At 34.7% G+C, this 25,504-nt stretch overlaps 2 protein-coding genes and 1 long non-coding RNA gene across 4 annotated transcripts in view; 2 read left to right on the top strand and 1 right to left on the bottom strand.

Moving 5' to 3' along the window:
* The first annotated feature begins 8,270 nt into the window (after positions 1–8,270).
* LOC132184911 (laccase-14-like) lies at positions 8,271–14,105 on the top strand. Its single transcript, XM_059598701.1, has 7 exons — positions 8,271–8,315; positions 11,535–11,686; positions 11,904–12,148; positions 12,251–12,376; positions 12,678–13,275; positions 13,393–13,754; positions 13,841–14,105. Exons 1-7 carry the CDS (start codon positions 8,280–8,282, stop codon positions 14,047–14,049), a joined length of 1,728 nt encoding a protein of 575 aa, XP_059454684.1. The 5' UTR covers positions 8,271–8,279; the 3' UTR covers positions 14,050–14,105.
* A 3,886-nt stretch (positions 14,106–17,991) lies between these two features.
* LOC132185749 (uncharacterized) lies at positions 17,992–21,175 on the bottom strand. 2 transcript variants are annotated; one of them, XR_009440636.1, is made up of 6 exons: positions 20,892–21,175; positions 20,587–20,712; positions 20,397–20,457; positions 20,232–20,296; positions 18,862–18,920; positions 17,992–18,208 (listed from the first exon to the last, which is right to left on the bottom strand). It is a non-coding gene; the product is annotated as an uncharacterized LOC132185749 (long non-coding RNA). The 2 variants fall into 2 exon arrangements; XR_009440635.1 differs by having other exon boundaries at positions 20,232–20,291.
* A 337-nt stretch (positions 21,176–21,512) lies between these two features.
* Positions 21,513–25,504, top strand: part of LOC132184021 (uncharacterized) — a 6,592-nt gene continuing 2,600 nt past the window's right edge. The window contains exons 1-6 of the mRNA XM_059597502.1: positions 21,513–21,538; positions 23,733–24,001; positions 24,121–24,167; positions 24,824–24,892; positions 25,086–25,149; positions 25,263–25,336. Of these exons, the coding sequence (XP_059453485.1) occupies positions 21,513–21,538; positions 23,733–24,001; positions 24,121–24,167; positions 24,824–24,892; positions 25,086–25,149; positions 25,263–25,336 (549 nt within the window). The remainder of the gene's footprint in view (positions 21,539–23,732; positions 24,002–24,120; positions 24,168–24,823; positions 24,893–25,085; positions 25,150–25,262; positions 25,337–25,504) is intronic.

The raw sequence follows: 25,504 nt of genomic DNA, 5'->3' as shown, positions 1-25,504 counted from the left end.
TCAATGGAACGAAATTCAAATTCAATTCGGCCTATCACCCACAAACTAACGGCCAAACGGAGGTTGTTAATTGGACTATTGAGATGTACTTGAGATGTTTCACAAGTGCTATGCCCAAACAGTGGGTGAAATGGCTGCCATGGGTGGAATATTGCTACAACACTAGTTTCCATTCAGCTACTAAACACACTCCTTTCAAGATAGTCTATGGCCGTTCGCCACCCACCCTCCTCTCCTACATTCCGGGCACTACACGCTTGGCTGCTGTTGAAGATGCCATGATTGCCCGTGATCAGGTTTTACGGGAGGTTCGAAAGCAATTATGGGGAGTGTAGAATCGGATGAAGCAAGTGTATGACAAGGGCCATTCCGGACGAGAATTCTCTGTGAGAGAATGGGTGTACTTACGGCTCCATGGATATAGACAACAATCTGTCCAAAGAAGGAGTAATCAGAAGCTTTCCCCTAAATTTTATGGCCCTTACCACATTTCAGAGAAGATAGGACCCGTTGCCTTTCAGTTGGTCCTCCCGCCTAGAGCAAAAATTCATGACGTTTTCCATATTTATGTCCTCAATAAATGGGTGGTCGTAGGGGTTCCAGTTCAAGACCATCTACCATCAGTTGTGGAAGACAGCAAACTTACCCCACAAGCAGTTCTAGAACGACGCACTCAGCAGGGAATTCCTGAAGTATTGGTGCATTGGAAGGGCCTCTCTCCTGCCGATGCTTCATGGGAATCTCTTTCAGACATCCAGTTGTGTTTTCCTACTTTTTTCCTTGAGGGCAAGGGCAATTCTAAGGAGGAAGGAGTGTTACGTACCCATCCTACCACTCATGGTAGACGTGGCATTCTACTCGAAGATTCAGAAGACCTAGTTGGAGTCCAAGAGGAGTATCAAAGTGGCAGATGACTTACATGCAAAGTTTCAAGCGGGGGCTCCGTTGCTCATAAAGCACGGTCCTTAGTAGGAAATAGGAGTCCTCTTATGGAAAGGATTCTGGTAGGAGAATAAAATAGGATTCGGTTTATAACGCAGAATCCTTAGTAGGGTCAATAAGAGATTTTGTATTCCCACTAGAATTAGGGTTTCACTGTACATGTTGTTCTTTATGCAACCTCTATATATAAAGAGGGGTATTGATCAATAAGAATCGTCAAAAAATTATTACACAATTTTTGTAGTTGCTTTGGAGGCAAGGGTACCTCGAATACCCTACTATCACAACCATTCACGTTCACCATAGGTAGGCTAAGGAAAACTGATCCTACCACCTTACCTCTAGTGAGACCCCGCACCCGTTCCCAAACACGAGCCCACATCAGAAAAGGGATAAACATATCAACAAGCAGATGAAATTTGAGCACAACAATTTGTACGTAACTTTTTTTTTTCTTTTTCTTGTTTTATGGCATTTATCATTCTCCTTTACTGTTAAAGAAAAAGAATACTAAAAAAAAAAAAAAAAAAGAATACTAACAATGAAAGTTTTCAGTATGGGTGGCCCCCAAGGTCATATATCAGAGAGAGATTCGAAGAGTCCATTAGAGGCCCATGTACGCCAAGGCCCAAGGACAGCCCACTAGTGCGGGAGTACTCCAAAGGAGACGGGGGTATCTCGATTTTCAATAACAAGAATCTTGCCCCTGCTTTCCTCTCACATCATCCTCTCTCTCCATTGCTCTTCTGCAATCTTGCTAACACTAGTACAATGACATGCATTTTCAAATCCAATCCTCTACCACCAAAACACCTAAGTATTTAAAGACATACAATGTAACACCTCACTTAAAAAGGTGGAAATTATTTTAAAATAGTCATTGGTGTATAAACCACAAGGCTTTAAAATATTTTAAAAGGTGTTGTAAAACTTCTTTAAAATATATATACTTATGCATCCATATACGAGTGTTCCACAAAAGGTGTCAAAGCAGTTTTAAAAATTTTAGGGTTCAACTACAATTGATTGATCGATCTCACCATTGATCAATCGATGCACGTGGCACATCGATCAATCAATTACTTGTCTGATCAATTGTATTTGTAATACCTTGAAGATAAACATATTTAAGTTAAATGACATTTGTGATTTATTAATTAAAAATCGTTATTTTAATTCACGTAAAAAAGGTTTTCAATAAAGTGTTATAATCCTTTAAAATAAAACTCTCAAAAGAGACCGACTTTTAAAACTGCCCAAACAGAAAAGAGCAATATTACACTACATGGAATAGGATCCTCTCCATGGACTGGACAGAACCAGCTCATGGTCAGGATCTCTTTAAGAGATCCAACAACCACAATGGCGCCACATGTCCTATTTCTAAAAAATTAATAAAATATTATTTAATTTTTTTAAAAAAATAAAAAATATAATTTTTTTTTTCTCACCCTTGCGGTGGCCAATCCACCCCCAAGGGCCATGCGAAGCCACCCCCAACCAATCCTTAGGGTTGCCGAAGTGATGTAGGACGTGAAATAGGATAAAAAAGAGTTTTAGTTTTATTTTATTTCTTTTCCTCCTAGGGTTATGTTTTTGTTTTATTTTATGATTTCTTTTCCTATTAGAATTATGTTTATTTTTCCTACTAGGATTATGTTTACTTTTCCTACTAGGATTAAATTTACTTTATCTACTAGAAGTAGGTTTACTTTATTGCAAGGATTTCTCTTCTATAACTAGGTTAGATTATTATGTAAAACTTACTCATTGAATCATTATCAAATCAGAGAATTTTCTGTCAAATACTCTGTGGAGTTTTATCTTTCTTTTAGCTTGCAGGCTTGTTTTATCTTTTGGGTAGAAGACGAAGTTGCTTCTTCTTACATAATAAAAGACGCTACTATTTGATTAGTTACCTTAATCTTCCGCTACGTCACGAATCCACCCCATGTCCCTTGGGGGTGGTTTGTCCACCCGCAAGGGCCAAATCATACTTTTTTTTTTTATTTTTTTTAAGGGTTTAGATTGATTTTGCCCTTGTGGGTGGCTTCAGCCACCCCCCAATCGGCCCCTGGGGGTGGTTCGGCCACCAACAAGAGGCCAAACCCATTATTATTATTATTATTTTTCTTTTTGGCCCTTGCAGGTGGCCAGCCACCACATTGCGACACCTCTTGTAGCTAAGATGTGGTGTGCAGTCATCCCTTAGTTTTTTAATATATATATTTTTTAAAATTTTATTATTTTAATTATTTTTAAAAGAATAATAATAATTTTTTATTATTCTTATTAATGGGACAAGTGTCCCATTGATGGCCTTAAGATCTCTCTAGAGATCTTGCCCATCAACTGGATTATCTCCAGTCCAAATTAGACCGGTGATGATCCTACTCCACACTACACACTCTTCTCTTATAATCGTTTAATTATCAATAGTAATTTTAAATAATACCTAAAAATAAAAATGTAATAATAAGCGTGTAGGAAGTAAAAATTGTACAACAACCCAATATGTTGTTTGCCGAGACTCCAATAGAAGCATCATCAAGGTTATCTCTCAAATTAATCATTCATGTGATCCAAACTATAGAGAGGCTCTTGCAGCATGCATTGCTTCAACTATAGCTTCCTCTCTACAGCTCCAACATTTTATTTTTGAAAATAACTCTTTTGTGGTCATCTTTGCTCTTCAACACCCCACCATTGTTCAAGATTGGAAGATCGCAAATGTCATTTCCGATTCCATCTCTCATCACAGCTTCCTCTACTTGGGAGGCTTTGAAAATACACAAAAGTGTCAGCTTTTATACTCATGATGTAGAATATTGGGCCAAACAAGAGCTCATTCTAACTACATTCTCACATATTTTCCTTCCTCATCTTTTCTTCCCATTTGTAGTGATGCAGATTCACCTCCCCTTGATTTTTTAATTTTTTAATTTTTTTGTAGTTTGTTGGTTTGTCTGGTTTCTAATTAAAATCTGTTCGAAAAAAAAAAAAAAAAATAAAAAGAATAAAATAAAAATTGTACAACATTATTTATAACAGAATTCGGGCTCACCACGGATCATAGGAAAGCTGCTCATAATTGAGACCATAAACATGAAGTGGCAACAAAAGTGCCACGACTAGTCTATCGGGAAAAGCAAAAAGAAAAATTAAAACCTGACAAAGACTAGACTGAAGTACTCAAGGTTGGGCGTGAGTGACGGCGTGACCTTCCATTCGGGGTATATAAATATAATTGGTTGCTGTTATTAATTTTTAATAATTTCTTTTTGCTTTTCCGGATGGACCAGTCGTGCCACTATATGTTTGTGGTGTCAATTATGAGCAGCTTTTTGTCCACAGGACCACAGCTTACTCCTGACTCGTGGACCCGTGGTGGCCTCGAATTCTTTTATAAATAATGTTGTACAATTTTTATTTATTCTTTTTTTTTTTTTCCTAACAGATTTTCAATATCGGTGAGGCGATTTGCAGTTATTAAAATTAATAATTATTGATAGATAATTGTTTTTTTATATATGAACTTTTGATAGTGTTTTAAACTTTTTTATATTGTTTTTGGATTATTTTAAATAATTTTATATTTTTATTTTAAATAATAAGGTTGTACATTTTATATATTAGCATACACGCTTGTTAAAACACTTAATTTAATTCTACTCCTAAGACTAGAGGTTGTATATAATATATATACAACATGATCTGGCTTTCTTTCATTTGTTCTACGATGTTTTTTCTTACTTTGGCGAAGTGATCAATTAGGAAGTGATTGAAGAGTAGTGGAAAATTGGTTTTGGTGGACTTGACCAGAACATAATTAGAGTATTCTATTTATACCGGTTTACAAGTGTACAATTGAATTGGAAATATACAATATACAAGGAAACTCTTTTATGCCTATTCTATTCTAATACAAATCACTTCCAAATCAAATCTACATGTGTTCATTGCGTGGCTATCTAAGGAGGTCTTGTGCAACACGTATTGATATCGAAGGAATGTCTTGCACACCACGTGGGAGTCTATAACAGAGACCTTAGGAGTGCTTTGACAGCTGGAGTATCAATCACCAAATCCTTCCTTGATAGGAGTATCAATCACCAAATCCTTTCTTGATTGTAATTCCACAATTCCTTTAGTATCTTCCTTCTTTGCTGTCAAACTGATTTCCATAATTCCTGAAATAGAATCTTTGTGATGAGATGAGTTGGCTGAGTTGCCTGCTACTACTGCATCTATCTTAACAGTGATGAAGTGTTCTATCAATTAGCAAACAAGTATAAGAAGATGAAAAAGACTTGCAAGAAAATTGCAATATGTAAGTGTGAGGAGTAAGTCGTTTAAAACACTAGCATTTCAAAGTCTAAATAAATACCAATATTAGGAAATTCTAATACAAATCGAAACACTAAAACATTATATATATATATATATATATATATATATATATATATTAGTTATTAACCGTTTATTCTTATCCTTAAAATTGATAATCACCATGCCTTAAGTGATTAATAATTTTTTATAATCATATATAAAAATAATTAATAATTAATAATTAATAATTATAAGCGTTTAGCGATTATTGAGCGGTTATAATCATTCCGCTTATACGCTCCTGATTCCTCCGGTCAACAGCTAGCCATTTACAGCACGTTGGAACGTCTCTCCTACCCTCCCTCACTCGGTCGGTTAATAGGAACCGAACTCAAAAGATTCTTCTTGAGTAATGCGTTGAAGAATTCGTCGCAGACTCTCGGATCAAGCACGTGAGTAATAATGGAGTTGAGAACTTTAGGTTGAAACTGTCAGACACAATTAAACGTGGTTATTTTCTGTCCATTGGTGTCTCCGCTTTTACCACACAATTAAACATGTGTTCGATTTCGGTAGTTAAGAAATCAGAGCCATCATTGTTTGAGGACAAAAAGAGAGAGAGAGAGAGAGAGAGAAAATGATTACCACCAAATACTAATCAGGCACTTGGAAAAACTTTGACTGTCCGAGAAAACAAGCAGCTAGAGATCCATTTTTGTTAGTTTTTTTTTTTCCTCATCTTTTGTAAATTTTATTTTCTTAAACAAACATGAGGGGAGTAGAGTAAATTTTTCATTTTTTTTTTTTAAAAAAAAATAATATACACATAATATGAAGAGAATACTAAGAATGACCACAAATTTAGTGAAAGAGATTATAGCAACTTTCATTGACATTAATTAGTCGATTTACGAGTGTTCTTTTTTTTTTTTGGAAGTACAATATATGAGGTTTTAAAATAGTTGCATAAGTGCAAAATTTGTTAAAATATATGATAGGGATAGAAATCCTTATAATGTACTATAACAAAATTTAGAACAATGCACCCAGGGCAGGGAATGGATTAGGGTAGGCAAAATGCGTTGGCAGGTCGGGTTCGTGTTAACCCGGTTAACTAACGAACCCGTTAATGCCAACCCAAATTTGTTTATATAAACGTGTCGAACACCCAAATCCGAACACGACACATGTAACCCGTTTATATAAATGTAACGTTTTGGATTGACTCGACCTATGAACACATTAAATTAAGCTGTTAATAGGTTTCGACCCTGCACAACACGACCTGACTGTGAAGTAATTTTAATTTTTATAAGTTAAAAAAAAATTAAAAGAAAATAAATAAATAAACAAGTTAACCCGCAGGCTGACACGACACAACCCGTATATTAAACAAGTCATAAACGGGTCAAACTCGATTAACCTAAATCCTAACCTTAAAATTACGTGTCGTGTTCGTGAGTCGTGAATTAAATTGCGAGCTCTAGGATGGACGTCATTCCAACAAGGCAACATAAGCTTTTGCATATAGAACTCATTAGAGGATCGCCTATTTAGTAGGATTTTATTTATTTTTAATGGTAACAGGAAAAAAAAAAAAAACTGATTTTATAATTATATTAAGCTGACATTGACCATTTTCATTTTGAATACCTTTTACTTGGGGGATGGATGCTGCTATAACTTTTGTTTGAGCAGTTTTCTAAATGATGACGTGGGATAGGCTCTGTAGAAGACTTGATAATTGAGGGTTCAACTGAATATGGAAAACAAAGAAAATGAATCAAAGCTGCCTGCGTTGTCCGGCTGGAGTAAGCTCCGATGCCTAAGTTAGTCACAGTGTTTAAGAAGAAAATAATCTTGAAGATTATGGGTAAGATAAAAGATATGTAATGTATTCAACTTTTTAGGGTAAAAAGAAGTTACCGAAATAGTGAGGGAAGACCTCCCTTTTATAGACATCGGTTTGTACCTGTTCATCTAATACTGTGGACTTTACCGAAGGTCCACGTGTCGACAATATATTGGGGAACAATAAATAAGACTTTTACGCAAATTTATCTTGATATACCGAGAGTGCTTCCCGAGACTCCATATTCATGGAAGGCTCAGCTTATTGGGCCTTAAAACCGAGTGTCATATAATGGGATTAAATGGGCCTAAAATAATCGAGTGTAAACATGGTGAACAGTAAAAATGACCGAGCTATAAGGATGGGCCGAGAAATTGTTTTACCGAGCCCAACCCCGTTGATCCATGACCCAACAACTTTTATAGTTAAAAATGGAGATCTAGAGACAAGTATCTACTGCCTCCTCGTAGACTTCCTCAGATTTTGGCTCCAAAATAGTGAATATAAAATCAAGTCTGATCTAAATTAATGCATTAATCATCTCTGTCAAATGTTTGTTAAAAACTTAATTGCACCAATTGAACTTCAGCTCTTCTACCAAGACACAGGAAAAAAGGAGTTCAAAAAGGAGATGGAGGGTCAAAATGGGCAGTCAGAATACGCAGATAACTTGAGTGTTGATCGTTAGCTCGCTTCCCGTGTCATGGAATTTGGTTCAACCGGAGGAATTACAAGTTCAACATCACCCAAGGGGGAGTATTGGGATTTCGTGGGAGTCGAATTGTCCCCGTACTCATATATATATATATATATATATATATATATATATATATATATATATATATATATATGTAACAAGAAGTACGTATGACTTCAGGTCAGAAAGGATTTCTAGAAATAGGTCGTATGGACTCTTGTTACATATATAGCATATATATATATATATATATATATATATATATATATATATATGTAACAAGAAGTCATACGTACCAACCCCAACATGCACCTAACGTTCCGTACGTGCTCATATATATATGTTTTCTCAGTAGCAAGTCTCCAGTGGATAACCTTTAAAGAACAAAAAAGGATGAAGAAGATTGGTGTTTTCCCAAAAATCCTCTTGCTTGCTTGTCTGAGTTGCTGTTTCTTTTGCATGGCTAGAGGTGCTGTGCATTATTACGAATTTGTTGTAAGTCTCAAACCCGCCTCTTTACTCTTCCATTTTAGAGTTATATATTATAATTTCATTTAATAACTTTAATATATCTGACACTTTTTATTAACTTCTTTGTTAAGCATTGTTGTATGAATATTGAATAGAATTATAATATTTATAATTTCTTTAAAATTTGCTTCACATGCTTATCAAATTATTATTTTCCTCCCAGCAACTTAAACGGATAAGATCTGATCTACATTTGTCTTCAAACCCATTTTTTATGGCCTTTCACATTCTTATGTTGTTTTTTTGGTATTCTTTCCTTCCTGGTGTTCTCTCCTGCGAATCAGTGAAAACATGCACTAATCAAAAGCTCAAATTTTACCTTCTAATGTTGTTGGAATCAGTCCAAAAAACAATTGAATACATCAGTCATTTGAAAAAGGATAGGATCCAATTCTACCGCGCAACCTGTGGTTCAGTGGTTCGACCATGATTTCATTAGGGGTGCAAAGGCGGTTAGTAGATTTTACTAACCGCAACCGCTAACCGCCTAGCGGTTAACGGTTAGCGGTTAACCCCCGGTTAGCGGTTAGTGAAATAGATAACCGCCTGCTAACCGCTTTTTTAAAATTGGGCTTTTTTTTGGGCTTTTTTGGCTTATTTTTTTGGGCTTATTTTTACCCTCATTTTTTTTTCTTATATTTTTAATATCTTCTTGCGCCCAATTGCTATAAAAAGAGCCCATATTGAAAAATCAAAAATATTTGACCCAAAATTTACATTTACTTGTACTTTAAAAAAATTTCCTTAAATATTAAATCATAACCAGTTAATTATTTAAATTCTTATCATATTTACTTATAATATTTTTTATTTGAATTGAACTTAATATCTAATGGTAAATGGTAATGTTCAAACTCATAAATCCTAAATTCCTAAAGTATCTAATAATGCTTTAATTAAATTGTAGACTTGTAGTTATAAGTAATATATTATTTAATTCAATTGAATCAATTGTGATTATCATTGTACATGAATCATATGATTAACTTGTAGACTTATGACTTATGAGTTATGTCATATTATATATGTATTATTTATTATTATATAATCATATGATTTAATGATCAAGTCATCATGTGATATAATCATATCAATTATAGTGATAATATATAAATTACTAACATTATAATGATAATACATTAATACTTAAATTGTGTTTATAAGTAACACATTGGTCATTGTTTAATCCAATGTCAATTACTTAATTTGATATTATACGAATCATATCATCATTGTACATTAATAATATGATTCACTTGAAGTCTTGAATAAAATATTTGAATTGTCATTGAATCATATGATTAAGTATTGATATTATACATTTATATTATTCATATACATATGTAGACTTATATAGACTTAACATATATAGACTTATAAGTTTATAATATACATTGGAAATAAGTCTCTAGATATTTAGTTGTTGTATTAGTATGAATTGGTATACTTATGAGTTATGTCATATTATATATGTATAATTTGTTATTATATAATCAAATGATTTAATGATCAATTTCATATGATATAATCATATAAATTATAGTGATAATATATTAATACTCAAATTGTGATTTAATTATTCTTTTTAAAAATTGTGATTTAATGATCAAGTGATTATGTTATATGTATAAATATTTTTCTAATTATAATTATAAAAATATATTATATAAAAAGGCGGTTAGCGGTTAGCGGTTACGGTTAGTAGACCCAATAACCGCTAATCGCTAACCGCTAGGCGGTTATAGCGGTTATACGGTTAGCGGTTAATGCGGTTAGACGGTTAGGTGGTTAGGCGGTTTGCGATTATAGCGGTTAGCGGTTAGCGGGCGGTTTTTAACCGCCCGCCTTTGCACCCCTAGATTTCATATTAATCCAAAATCCCATGCCTTGAGCAAGTAAAAGCCCGAAACATGATGTCATGGTCGACATTTTATGGGAAATTTCATTTAACTTCTTTGAATTTTCATCATTTTTGTAATTACTAATTTAAAGTTTAAAAATTTTCAATTTAATTAGTATGTCAAAATTTAAATAGTTTTCAATGTGACTCCTTGGGTTAAGGTTTGGGGTTAAATTTAACGGAAAATATGTGAAATGACTTTTATACCCTTATAAAATTTTGTAAAAATACAGAATTACCTTAATTAATTTTTTTATAAAAAAAATAAAAAATAAGTGTATTTTTTTAATTTCTAAGGGCTTTGTTTGGATTTAACAAAAAATCCTAATACAGATGTAATATTGCAAACTTTTTAAAGTTATTATATGTACTAAATTGAGAGTTTTTAAACTTAAAAAAAAAAAAAAAAAAAAAAAAAGAAGATTAGAGAAGGGATGAAAGTTCATAAGAATAAGTGGAGTTTCTTTGAAATTTTATTTTGTCAGGAACAAACCTAACCCATGTTCTCCTAAGTCCTAACTCCAAGCAACCCCTCCTTAAGCCACGTCTTCTGCAAGGTGGCTCCCAGCAATCCTTCTCTTTCCTACAAGGCCACGAAGTCTTCACTGGTACTTTCATCCTTCGGGGCCTATCAGTTTTCAAAAAGAAAATTCATGCCAATTCTTCATATTTCTAATTAGCTAGGGGGAGAAAGAGGAGGAGACATCAGGAGCTAGCAGGCGGTTTATTGCCGGCGATCAAATAAATTAAAAAAAATCTCGGATATGCTGAGAAGGCCTTTATCCTTGAAGGCTAGCTTTTAGGGCCAAGCTTTTAATGTGAGGGGCCAGTTTTAACAGATAGGTTCAAATCAGTCTGTTTTTGCTTCTTCAACCTAGGCCCCTGCCCCTTTTCCCCCTTTTCCCGCTTTGATTAGAAAAAATAAAAAACCTAGGGCCCTATACGTCACTGGTAGGGGATAAATCTCAGGATCATTTTACGCACGACAACAGTCCATCCGTATTTTATGCCACGTACACTTCTCAACAACAACCTTTCTGTTGTTACCGTACACTTCTCAAAATAATGGTAGTGGTCCATGATATATATATATATTGTCTTTTCTTTTGTTCATCTGTTTCTTTTTTTTTTTCGGGTTGGAGGCAGGGGGAGGTCAGAAAATAAGTGTTGCCTTTCAGATGCTCTATAATGGGTCGGAGCTTAATGTCAATGTATATATATTGTACATTTTTCTTTTTTAATAATAAATCACCATCATTAAATGTTCTTTTCTTCTTTTGTAGCTTAAGGAAAAAAACTTCACGAAGCTGTGTAACACAGAGAGCATACTAGTTGTAAATGACAGTTTTCCGGGGCCAGTAATTCGAGTCCACAAAGGGGATACGGTGTATGTTAATGTGCACAACCAAGGATACTATGGAGTCACTATTCACTGGTAAGAACAGAAAATAAAGTCGTTATCAAACACGGCCTTTGTTCTTATCGGTTCTCAAAATAGAAATGTTAATAGATAATTCAAAACATAAAACTCTCAAAATTATTTTCATATTTAAGCCAATTAAAAATAACAAACACCTCCTAAACAAGCATTAACAAACATACCATTTGGCTTCTCAGCCATGATTTTGTCACGATTCACAATGCCATGACAGGCACGGTGTGAAGCAACCAAGAAATCCGTGGTCAGATGGTCCAGAATACATTACACAGTGCCCCATTGAACCTGGATCAAACTTCACGTATGAGGTAATATTTTCTGACGAGGAAGGAACTCTTTGGTGGCATGCTCATAGCGATTGGACACGTGCCACAGTTCATGGCGCCATAGTTATCTTGCCGCCTGTTGGATCCACTTATCCATTTGCTAAGGCGGACGAAGAAGAGATCGTTGTGATCGGTATGCAAATATAAGTCTTTCTCTATTAATGAGGTGAATAAAAGTTTGTGACTAAAGCAAAAGGCTAGTACACATAATAACTCAGTTTTGTTGAACATGCAGCGGCCTGGTACGATGGAAATTTGAAGGAATTGGTGGATGAGGACATAGCAACCGGTGAGGACTTGCCACATTCTGTTGCTAATACCATAAACGGTGAACCAGGAGATTTTTGTCCTTGCTCCAAGGGTATGTCTTTAGCTTTTGATTTGGCAGCTCAGGTTTGAGAGGCTGATGGTATTAAGCCAATACTTATCCCTGAAAAATGTAATTGAAATATGAGATGAATAATCGAAACAAAGTTTAAACTAAGTACTTTTGCTTTGATACAATGTTAAAAATTAAAAATAAATGAATTTAATAATTTAATTTATATTCCAATATAGGCAGACTAATATTGGAAGGATAAAAATGGAGTCGCCTAATAATTTCATCTTTCAAATTATTTGTTGGACTAAGATTCAACGACCATCTTAATTAATATTTGTAGGAACGACGTACCGTTGGATGGTTGATTATGGCAAAACCTATCTTTTCCGTGTAGTCAATGCCGTGATGAATGCGGAACTCTTCTTTGCAGTTGCTGAACACAATCTCACAGTTGTTGGGATGGATGGACATTATATCAAACCCATTTCCACAGAATACATCATGATAAGCCCGGGACAAACAATGGATGTCTTGCTCACAGCAAACCAGCCTCTCGGCCACTATTATCTGGCTACTAGACAATACTCAAGCGAAGACGCCTCTGTTACCGGATTTGACCATGTCAATACAACTGCAATTCTACAGTACAAAGGCAATTATACTATCCCATCATCTCCTTCCTTTCCAAGTGCACTTCCTCTTTACTTGGACTTCATGGCTGCCTTGACCTTCACTAGTCGTATCAGGAGCTTAGCAAACAAAGAACACCCAGTAAATGTCCCCCTCAACATAACTGAGAGAATGTATATTACAGTTTCCATGAATTCGCTCTACTGTCCAACCTGTACAAAAGCGAATGATAATGAAACATTGGTTTCAACCTTAAATAACATAAGTTGGGTCAACCCAAGTACTGACGTGCTACATGCCTACTACAGGTTGTTCCTCATTTCCCAAATATTAATTGTATCATTGCTAACAAATATATATATATATATATATGCCAGTTAATTTGTTTAAAAATATGATCATGCCTAAACCTATATATTGTGCAGGAATATCAGTGGAGTTTACACCACAGACTTCCCCAACTACCCCCCTTCATTCTATAACTTTACAAATGATGAATTGACGGACGAAAGCATTGTATTAACAAGGCAAGGGACCAAGGTGAAGGTGTTGAACTATGGCGAGACAGTGGAGATAGTTTTTCAAGGGACTGGCGTGCTAAAAGGCTCGGTAAATCATCCAATGCATTTGCATGGATATAGCTTCTATATAATTGGAACAGGTTTTGGTAATTTTGATAATGAGACAGATCCAAAAGGGTTTAATGTGGTTGATCCTCCAGAATTGAATACCTTTGGAGTTCCTAAGAAGGGATGGCTTGCCATCAGATTTGTTGCAAATAATCCAGGTATTTCTACTCTTGTTGCTTGCATGTTTCTTATTCTTTTTTTTTTCAAATTCCTTTAATTTAATAAATCGAATGATTTTTTGCAGGTGTGTGGTTTTGGCATTGTCATTTTGATCGACATATGAGTTGGGGTATGAACACTGCATTTATAGTAAAGAATGGGCCCACTAGTGAGACAAGCATCCGCGAGCCCCCTGATTACATGCCTTCTTGTAAAGTTCCCGTAAAATCTTGGATACAAAAGAACTATGGGTTGGATGAAGAAGATATGGAGAACCAAACAAGACTTGATTAGTTTTATTAGTTAATTGAGTTATATATGCAGAATATGAAGGAGTACAAAGTTCATTATCTACAACCATATTATGCTTATTGTCATTGTTTTTATTTTTCTGCTTAGTTTTTTATTTTGAGAGTAGTAGCAGTCATATATAAGAATGGAAAATGAGTTACACGAAGACTCTATCTACAAGAGGAGGTCGAGTGGTAGAAAAAGTCTATTTACAAGGGGGTTGTTTCTTACTTCAATTCCTTCTGCAAAAGGATTTATTTTCCTAAGAACTCTATCAAGACAATGGTGTTTTCAAAGTAACAGTAGTAGTTTGAGAATTTGTATTGTTCTATCTTATCCTTTATGTCATCCTTCATTTTGTGTACGTAATGCCCAATAAATTATTTAATGTGTTTGTTATGATTAAATAAAAATAGGTTGGAGTAGTATGATAAAATAATATAAGATGGTTTATTATTTATATTATGGGTTAGCGTGGTAAGATAAAACAAAGTAGTTTTATTCTTATAGTTTGAGTTTAGAAATGGTAGCTCAAGAAAAAAGAATAAAAATTGATAATGTAAGGCCCAAGTGTGAGATACAAGTTTAAGGACCATTTCCTCTCATCTTCACTTAAGAAGCTAGAAGGGTGTTTTGGTAATCACACACAACCTTACCACCCATATTGTCTGACGCATGGGAACCACTCATTCTCCCCTTTTATATATATATATATATATATATATATATATATATATATACAAAAGACATTGTCAGATAATGTTTCTCATTCAGCTAATCTTGCAGGAAGTGCTAATGTAAAACTGTCGATTGTGTAAAGAAAGATGAAACCTGGATGCATGATTTTCTTCCGTTGTGAAAGTTAGAAAATGGAATTCTTCTTGGTAGGCAGTATGCTAGGCCCCCAATCTTCATTACTGAATATATATATATATATACCTGATATTTAAAAAAAAATTAAGAAATATTGACATGTCTAATTTTAGCACGTCAATAAATATTTAAATAAAATTTTTAAAAATTAAATTGAATTTAAATTTCCTGACGTGTCAAATATTGACACGTCAGGAAATCCTAACGTGTCGAATGTAACACGTCAATAAATATTGACATGTCATATTCAACACGTCAAAAAAAAATTTGTTGACGTACCAAAATAATTACTGACGTGGGAAAATTTGGTTATTGTTTGCCACGTCAGTAACCATCTTGTTTTTTGTAGTGGGACCTTATTTGGGCACTTTGAATGGAATAGGTTTCTCTTTTTTGTTTTTTCTTTTTTTCTTTTTTTTTTTTCAAAATTTAGTTTCTAAGTGATGTGTTACCATCCCATGTAATTTCTAATTTTAGTAAATAAAGGTCTACGGGGATGAGATGTTAACACATCATTAATTATTTTTGAAAAAAAATAAAAAATAAAAAAATAAAAAAGAAAGAAGAAAAAGAAGGAAACAAAGAAAGAAAAAGGAACCCTAACATTCCGCTTAGAAAATATTGTTGGTACTTTGTTTTGTTAAGCAGCAAACAAATTAGTTGAAGACGAGGACTTACAAGTTCAAGGTTGCGAGGGAGGACTTACAAAGTTCAAGATTTGGGGGAGGAGAGAGTTTTGTGAGTGAGACCCGCCGATTTCGTTTAATTAAAGGGTTTTATTCGTATTATTACTGCTGCGATTATTATCTTTCGTTATAGTTGACATTTCTATATTAAATGATATCATTTTGTATCAAAATAATATTAATTAAATTATGAGCATTGTCACCTCAATTCATCGAAATAGAAGTAGGATGTGGGTCTGATTTCTGTCGTCACTATTTGAGAAATGCTAAAATCACACCTCCATCTTATTGAGCTAACGTGACAGTGTCATTCAACTCTTGATTTTTTTTTTTTTTTCTTAACAAAGGCCAATTCAAAGGTTAATGGGTGTGATGTGGGTGTGGTTTCCAGTAGGGTTGACATTTTTTTATACGACTAGTGCACCCAACACGAAATTAAAAGGTTAAAATTTGGCATAAATGGGTTCGGGTAAAAAACAAGTTGGCCTACTTAATCCGTTTATGAAATTATATATATTTTTTATATAATAAATACATGTTGAAACAAGTCAAACTAATCGTGTTGGGTTAGGTCAAATGGATTAAATATGTCGCAGTTGGGTCTAAATGGGTCAAACAGATCGACCGATTTATTAAACATGTCGCATTTGAGTCGTGACGGGTTACTAACGGATTGTGTTCAAGTTAATTAACATGTCAAGTGGTTACTGACCCGCCACCTCGCTTTGTCAACCTTAGTTTCAAGCATTTCTTTATTCAAAGATAAATCAGAAGATAGTTTATATATATGAAGTGTCAATCAGAAGAGAGTAGTAGGATGGGATATAATAAGAATTTAAACAGGAGAGAAACTGAGCTCAAGCCTTTTTCATTCGATTATATATATGTTAAGTAATACAGTGAGATATATATACAACTTGATAACAATGGAAGATTGCATGATTGGACAATTCCTGAATATATTAATGGGATTGTCAATAACAGTATAGGTCCTTTTGGAATAAAGGTTAGAGTCCCAAAGCTTCCATGCAAGCTTGAGATTGCATATTGGTCATGATGGCAAGGATTCTTCTTTCCTTCTCAGCACCATTCACTGTTGCATTCACTTGATTCAATGAATCTTTGGCATCTACGTTTACCCTTTCTTCATGAGTGACAGGATCTTGGATTTGGAACCCAACAATCTCTTGTCCAATGAAAGGGAGCACAGAAACTGTACGAGGTATGAAAGGGATTCTTTGTCCGAACAACTTGCTTGAATTAAGGTGTAGCTTCCTATTTGGATGAATTTGTGGCCTATAATAATGTAAAACTGTTCCCTGAAATTGAATTCCAATTGTATAAATTTTAATTTTAATTGAATTTTCCTGTTACTACCTAACCTGCAGGCAACACTAAGTCATCCCATCCGATTCTGAATAATTGAACTCAATCCACCTAACGGTTCAGGATCAACAACAGCAATTATTTTTTGTGTTTTTTCTCGAGCTTTCTTCAGTGTACTTCAGTTGCTGTCTAAAAAGGATGGTCCCAAGCTCAAGGAGTCACTACTGATCTCGTACCTCCTGCAGAGAAAAACCAAACAAAAATTGGGTTGAAGAATATGGATCTCTTCTCAAAACTCATCGTCATTATGACTTCCTTGTAAGTCCCAAACCGATAAAATATTGTTTTACAAATGATTACCGAATTATTTTTTATTAGAAATAGGTCTTGGGCCTAACTTAACTCAAAAGTTAGTTCAAGAGTTGAGGTTTTTTCTCACCTTATAAATGGCCGATCTCCTTAATACCCAAGCAATGTGGGACTTCTAATACGCTCCCTCACGTGTGGCAAGAGGACATCCAAGCCAGCACGTGCGACAATGGGTAACGATGGGGCCAATACGTGTAACAATGGGAGAGACGCACTACAGGAAATTTGCTCTTTAGCGACGACCCTGAGTCGTCGCTAAAGGCCCACATGTCGTCGCTGATGGTCATCAGCGACGACTATGGTCGTCGCTCCCAGTCGTTGCAAGTAATCCGTCGTTAAAGAGTAAACAGCGACGACATTCAATGTCGTCGCTGATGATCATTAACCGCGACGACATTTGTCGTCGCTAATAACTATAAAAGTTTGTCGCTGAAAATGCTTGTTAAAGTCAAGGTCGTCGCTGATGATGCACATATTAGCAACAACATTTAGCACACATCAGCGACGACATTTGTCGTCGCTAATGACCCAACACATCAGTGTTTCTAATGATCGTCGTCGTCAACATCAAATGCTTTTCTTTTTGGCCGATTAATGCTTTAAATTGGTTGGTATAAATGATCTAAACATAACAATATGATAAAGCTTACTAAAAAACCCTTTCTAATTAAAAATGTTAAAAGGTCTGAAACAGAGTTAATTACAAGTGAAGAAGTCTCAAAAATGGCCCGAGAAAACTACATAATTGTCAAGTTTTTAAGTAAGTGCCAAAGAAGGCATACATCAACAACAATGTTCCTTGAGAAATTAAACTTCATATGTAGCTAAGCAACCAAAAAATGATTACAAAGAAGGCTTCCCAGATGTAAGAACTGATAACTTGTACGACTCATCAATACCATATGTAACTGCACGAAGAAGAAGAGCATATATTAGACAAGAAAACTCACTTAAAAACTACAAGCATGTCTAATATAATAACCACATAGTTGGACAAAAAGTTGCTACTCAAATATGATAAAACGCAATAGAAAAAGAACACTGTCCGTCATGTATCACAATTACCAAATCTTAATTTTGCAACAACCTAGCATGCACACACTCATGATGGATTGAACCCACCCTCCACCTTTTGTGTATGGAGGGAGGAGATTCCTTTTGTACCAAAGACCATCAGCAAGCCTTGAACAAACATGTTTGAGTCAAGTTCACTAAACTCAAACATCTTTTTTTTTTTTTTTAATGAATACTCTAAACTCAAACATCACTCGAACAAAACACAAATATGGATGCAATTTGGTAGTTTCATGAACAAAAGAACAAAGGAAAATTCTCCAGGGCAATTAGCGTTTAAGAGGTCATAGAATTCATCACATAATTAACTACATGAGTATCCACTAATAATTGATTTTGTATGAAAGCATTTAAAGAGTGATTAGGACTTGATATATATCAATGAAATTCATTGATGAATTTGAACATTACCAATATGTGGATTTGAAACAATTAGTTGTAACATGATATTTCAAATTCATGAAGCAAGTGATTTGTTGAAACAAACCTCTCATTTTTCTCTCATTTTTCTCGATTCTTTTCAGAAGTCCAATCCAATGAATACACCTGCAAAATTCTTAATGATTAAAACTACTATTTAACCCCATCTTCTTGAAGTGGCATCACAATGATAGCAATCTAATAGGTGAAACATGTATTTCTTAGCTTAACACTCACTCAGAAAGGCCAAAAATAAAACAATTGGAAATTAGGTACTAGTTTCTAGTAATAAACATTACAGAAACTACCAGCCAATATCAGAACATTAACTTATCATAAAAAGAAAAGGAATAATTAAAATTGCCCAAGAATAAAGTTACTTTCTATTCTGCAGCCACAAGGTTTAACATTTCTGTTATCTCTATTGCAAGGGAATCATATCTTCCATATAAAAATATTAAAATGCCTCAGTTCCCATACTCTTGCACCAATCAACCCTGCTCTTAAGAAACCAACTAATAAGAGGGAAAAAAAAAAATTAAAAAAGAAAAATTGAGCCTAGGCTCTGGGCTTTCTAGCTTCTTTGTCTTTCCCAGGGATGCTTTCAAGATCCCAATTTCCCTTAATAACTGATTACCTAATCCAAGAAGTATATGAGAATAAATAAATACGCAACAAACTAGTGTTTCTTTTCTTTGTTGTTTTGATTAGAAAAACGCATCAAACTAATGTGAGTGGCATAACAAAGCACCATCTTCCGGTCAATTCAATCACATTTTCACAAATTCCCAAATTAACAATAAATATAGGGATATTCAGACATTCTCTTATCTGCCTCTTATCACAAATAAGAAAAACACAATGCAAGAAGACTATCCTAGTTCACATAATCGTGACCACCAATGCTGGACACTTGTTAGGGAAATGTTGTTTATGAGAGAGAAGAGAGAGGAAAGAAATACATAGTTATGATGATTTTACTTTCCAATTTCTTACTATAGAAATAGATGCTGAAAGGTATGTATCTGTATGATCTTATAAATTTTCAAAGGAATTCATAAGTTATTGCGTCCTTGCATCTAGATCCTTGGAAGTTACATACCTGGGCGGCCCATAACCATGTCGAAATCTAACAATGTGTCCTTGCCAACTTCCAGATTTCTTTCCAAATTGGAATTCTCAAATCTTGAGAAGAGTTGTAGGTGTAGCCACAAAATTCATTGAACAAGATTCCAGAACTGGAACTGGATGTCTAAAACTTACCCTATATTAAGAAATATAACTACAAAGTACCTACTTTCCCTCTATGACCTAGCTCTATCCCCATTTTGACCACTTCATTTCATTCTCATAACACTCAAGAAACTACAACTTCTGCAATTTAAAAAATAGAAAAGAGCAATTGCCACAGAAAAATTCTCTGCTTCCAATGATTACCTTTTCTTCTTCCCACATAGCAGCTATCCGAAGAAAAGGTATTGATTGGTATTTCTGAGCCTACACTTCAGCAAATACAGAAAAAGTTCAATAACTGAAGTGTCTGAATCAAAAGATAAATAAGAATGCATAAATGGTAGATTAAAACAGAGAAGAAATCCATACACGTGTATATGCAAGCCTCTGCTTTGTGTATTCATAACCAAGCTCTTCCATCTCCTGTATTCTTTCAATTAAATATTTTCCAAGCAATTAACCAATCAAAACGAAAAACAATTAGACAGAAATAAACCAAAGATAAATTTATAAGAGAGAGAAAAAGTTAGAAAATGGCAGCTTCCTACTAGAATTTTACCTAATTCAATCAATTTGTCAGTTGTTGAAGCCCCTTCTTGTCCAAAGATTTCATGTTTGGAAAATTAGAGATTTGAAAAACGGTGAACGGTGAAGTAATGGGAGAACATCCAAGTAGTTAAGCACTCTGTTTTATAAAAATAAACAATAATTAGCCAATGATCCAATTGGAAGCTGCAAAATCAGAATGATATATAATACTCACCACCACACAAACCAAACAGATCTGAGTAACAACAAAAACCAAAACACACAAAACACAAACGCATCGAAAAGAAAACCCTAAAAATTCCAAAAATTCCGCACCGTCCATGTCCAGCAGCGAGAGCCGCTTCTGCTTGAGTCGCTCCCTGAGCTCGCTCACCGTCTCCGTGGCCACCGCGTGGCGCTCCTTGAGCTCCGCTACAGACATTATTCCTTGAGAAAAAAATGGTCGACTAACTAGAATCGGCCATTTTCAGATTCCACTATTTGAGCCCTAGCGTTGGTTCGTGGTCGCCCTTGGACCTAATTGCGTAGCGTTCAAAGTGTTGAAGGGGGTTTGTGTAGGCTCGGCGCTGACAGGAAGAGGAGGAGGAATAGGAGCTGAAATTTAGGGTAAAAATGGTTGCGCACAAGTCTCCCGCGCCCTTCTCAAATTAATACTCGCGCTCTAAATTCCATTAAAATTAATTAGCGACGACCTTCTGTCGTCGCTAATAAGAATTTTAATTTTTTTCTTTAATTGATTAGCGACGACATATGTCGTCGCTAATAAGAATTTTCATTTATTTTCTTTAATTGATTAGCGACGACATGTGTCGTCGCTAATAAGAATTCTAATTAGCGACGACAAGGTCGTCGCTAATAAGAATTTTCATTTATTTTCTTTAATTGATTAGCGACGACATGTGTCGTCGCTAATAAGAATTCTAATTAGCGACGACAATGTCGTCGCAAATGACCTGGACCCTGTCACAAATTTTTTGGCGCAGCTTTTCGCTTCATGGAAAAAAAATTAGTCCAACATTAGCGACTACCTATCAGCGACGACATATAGTCGTCGGTGTTTGCAAATCTTTTTTTATGGAATTAGCGACGACAATAAATTGTCGTCGCTGATATTGAGCTATAGCGACGACTTTTGGGTCGTCGCTAAAAATATGGTCGCTAAAGACCAATTTTCTTGTAGTGACGGTGGGTCACTGCCAATTGAATCGCTTTGATCACTACAAGAAACTGACTCATCAGGGGCGACTTTATAGTCGCCCCTAATACTCAACTATTAGGGGCGACTTTTGAAAGTCGCCCCTAATAGTTATGTATTAGCGTCCACATCCAAGTGGACGCTAATACCCGACCCAAAAGATGAATAATAGCGTCCACTCTACAGTGGACGCTAATAACTCGACCCTAATATTCTCACGGGAAATATTCAAAAGGCGGGAAAAAGATCATTAGCGTCGACTTGGAAAGTCGACGCTAATTGTTAATTATTAGGGTCGAGAGTATGTGTAGGAATTAAAAAAAAAATAATAATTTTATTCACTAATAGCGTCCACTCAAAGTGGACGCTGAAGAGTGATCATTAGGGTCGACTTTAGAGTCGACCCTAAAGAGTATGTGCAAGAATTAAAAATAAAAAATAAAATAATAATTTTATTCACCAATAGCGTCCACTCAAAGTGGACGCTGAAGAGTGATCATTAGGGTCGACTTTATAGTCGACCCTAATGCCTAAGTATTAGGGTCGACAAAGTCGACCCTAAAGAGTGTGTGGAGGAATTAAAAAAAAAAAAAAAAAATTAATATTAATCACCAATAGCGTCCACTTTGAAGAGTGATCATTAGGGTCGACTTTCCTAAGTAATAGGGTCGACAAAGTCGACCCTAAAGAGTAGGTAGGAAAATAAAAAAAAAATTAAAAAAAAAAATTTTTTTGATGCCCAATAGCATCCACTAAAATTGTGTATATATCACTGCATTGTTTAAAATTTTCAAATAAAGTGACACAATATGCATCGTTAAATATAACAAAATAAAATTTTAACCGTAAAAGTAAAGCTCTCCCTTTCACTTAATATTCCATATGTACAGTTGTTTCAATATATATATATATATGTTTTTTTTTAAAAAAAAAAAAAGGAAAAATTCTTCTATTTCAATTCCATCCTCCTAAAGAAAGATTTTAATTTGTATATATTTGCCATTTGGTTAGGAGTTTCATTTGGAGGATAAATTTTTCATTCGGACTAATTTGAAGACTTCAGTTTTAAGTGGATTCCCCAAATGATTTCTAACCAAATGGGATTTAATTCCCCGAATGAAAACTTAATTCTTAATTCCCATTTCATAATTCATATTAAATTTTACATATCTAATAGTGTATATATATGATATGATGAATATATTGAAACAAAATTAAAGACAAATAAAAAGATTGAAACAATTGAAAATGAAGTTTAATTAATTCGATTGATCGTAATAGGATTAAATGATCGATCAAACATCCGATCGATCCTAATGAATTAGTTCGATTGATCGTGATAAGATCAAATGTTTGATCGAACATCCGATCGATCCTAGTGAATTAGTTCGATTTATTGTGATAGGATCAATTGATCGATCAAACATCTAATCTATCATAGTGAATTAGTTTGATTAATCGTGATAGGATCAAACATTCGATCAAAAATCCGATCGATCATAGTGAATTAGTTCGATTGATCGTAATGGAATCAATTGATCGATCAAACATCTGATTAATCCTAATGAATTAGTTAGATTGATAGTGATAAGATCAATTGATCGATCAAACTGAATACAATTGAAGGTTCAATCGAACATTCAATTGAACTATAAGCTTTTTATATTATCTTAGTGCATTAATTATATTGATCTTATATTATCTTTGAATTTTGTATTGATCTTAGAATTAATTATAAGATAAATATCAACTTAATAATCTTTATTAAACGAAAATTATTAGTTAATATTATAATAATAAAAACATATTACAGGAGAAAATAAAGAAAAACAAAAATAAATAAAATAAATAAAAATTAAAAATTATAAGTATAATTTTTTTTTTTTAAAAAAAAAATTTTGAGGCTCATTAGGGGCGACTAAGGTCGCCCCTATTGAGTGCGAAAAATAAGCGCCATCCAGTGGCGGGATATCTGAAATTGGCGCTAATATTCTGAAATTTTCAGACCATTTTTTATGTTTTCTGAAAAGTTCAGACCATATTTGTTTGATCCAAATCCCTAACCCCAAAGTCCCACCCCCTTCATCACTCTCTCTCTCTCTCTCTCTCTCTCGATCTCTCTCACTCAGCGCACGTTTCTCTCTCCGGCAGCTCTCTCTCCGGCCCTCCTATCACTCTCCGGCACACTCAACTCTCTCCGGTAGCTATCTCTCCGGCGTACCTCTCTCCGGTATGAACCCTGATTTGGTTTCTTGTTAATATACTTTCTAGTAGTTTGATCTATCAATTGAGTTGAGTATATTTTCTTGAGTTGAGTATTTAAGATGCCTCTATGGTTTCATTGTTAAGAGATTCAAGGACTAGTTGTTGTTCGCGTTCTCGTGGTAAGAGATTCTGTAAGTTTTGTGGAAGTCCTGGAAGTTCAAAGCGATTTTGGAAGTTCTGTATTTTTTTGAAATCTTTGGGAAATGTTTATTTAAGCATTTGGTGTCGAATTATTGTTGAATATTCACTGCTAGAAAAACGGGGTTCCAATCTTTATTATGCATCTGAATTGGAAAGGTGGGAGTGGACTTGATCTTGCATGAGACCCACCACCCAAAGAGAGTTGTTTGGCTGCGCCATTTTCAGTAGTAGTTTTGCTGCTTCCAGTATTATTATGTTTTGTTCTTTGAGCCAGGGATGATGCATGATTGTAGTGGAAGTGATCACATTATAAGGGTGGGCATATTTGAGTTATTCATCATGACCCTTTCTGCGCAGAAAGGCTTAGCAATTATAACACTTGTGATTAAGATGAAGGGCAAGAAAGTGGTATGCTATAACGAAAAGTTTGTCTCTTAGGTTGTTCTTGGAGAAGAAATAGACCATGTGAGGTTGATCACCTTAAACCGGCCTCGTCAATTGAATGTCATATCTTCTACAGTGGTATGTTCAATAAATTTGACCCACATCGACTTCTTTCAGTTCTTGGAATCCTTTTTTGTTTATAAGTAGTTTTTTCTTTTAGCAACCAGGCTTCTCTGAGTGTTTTTTCTTTTGCTGCAAACAGGTTTCTCTGCTAGCAGAATACTTGGAAAAGTGGGAGAAGGACGATAAAGCAGAGCTTGTAATACTCAAGGTTAATTCTAATTCCTCTTGAATTTCTGACCCATCATGGGTAATATTGGTGTTTTTACTTAGAATGAGCTATTTGATTAAATCACTTATATACGTATGTGATTATACACTTAATTTTGGACTCTTTATCTCCATGAACTGTTGATTTTCCTTCACTAAAGCTTGTTATGTTGGTCGTCTTGTATCTTACTCAGGGTGCTGGCCGAGCATTTTCTGCTGGTGGGGATTTGAAAATGTTCTATGATGGAAGAAATACGAGTAAATTTGCTACCCCTAAAATAGTTTTACTGCTTCTTTGTTTCCTTTATGGTTCTTTATGCCACAACATGCAGCATCAAGTTAATTAGGATTTATGAATTTCATTTTGGCAGAGGACTCTTGCCTTGAAGTGGTCTATAGAATGTATTGGCTCTGTTATCACATTCATACCTATAAGAAAACTCAGGTACTGTTTTGAAATTGTAATCCCATACAATGATTGTGTAAAAGAAATAAATGTGCCCTATAGCTTTTCCTAGTCTATGGCCGGGATGTGCTACTCAAGTTTTGATGCTATCAACAGGCTTAACAATTTTCAATTCAGATCTCTCATTAGCAATTATAACCAGTTTTC

Source organism: Corylus avellana, chromosome ca6 (assembly GCF_901000735.1).
Source record: "Corylus avellana chromosome ca6, CavTom2PMs-1.0".
Classification (NCBI taxonomy): Eukaryota; Viridiplantae; Streptophyta; class Magnoliopsida; order Fagales; family Betulaceae; genus Corylus; species Corylus avellana.
The sequence above is the reverse complement of the archived record's forward strand: the minus strand, read 5'-3'. Positions and strand labels throughout refer to the sequence as shown.

Excerpts from the sequence above, each read along its gene's own strand:
- LOC132184911 (XM_059598701.1), top strand. The coding sequence starts at position 8,280 with ATGGCTAGAGGTGCTGTGCATTATTACGAATTTGTT. Across the intron at positions 8,316-11,534 it reads TGCATTATTACGAATTTGTT|CTTAAGGAAAAAAACTTCAC; the intron begins GTAAGTCTCAAA and ends CTTCTTTTGTAG. Across the intron at positions 12,149-12,250 it reads AGAAGAGATCGTTGTGATCG|CGGCCTGGTACGATGGAAAT; the intron begins GTATGCAAATAT and ends TTGAACATGCAG.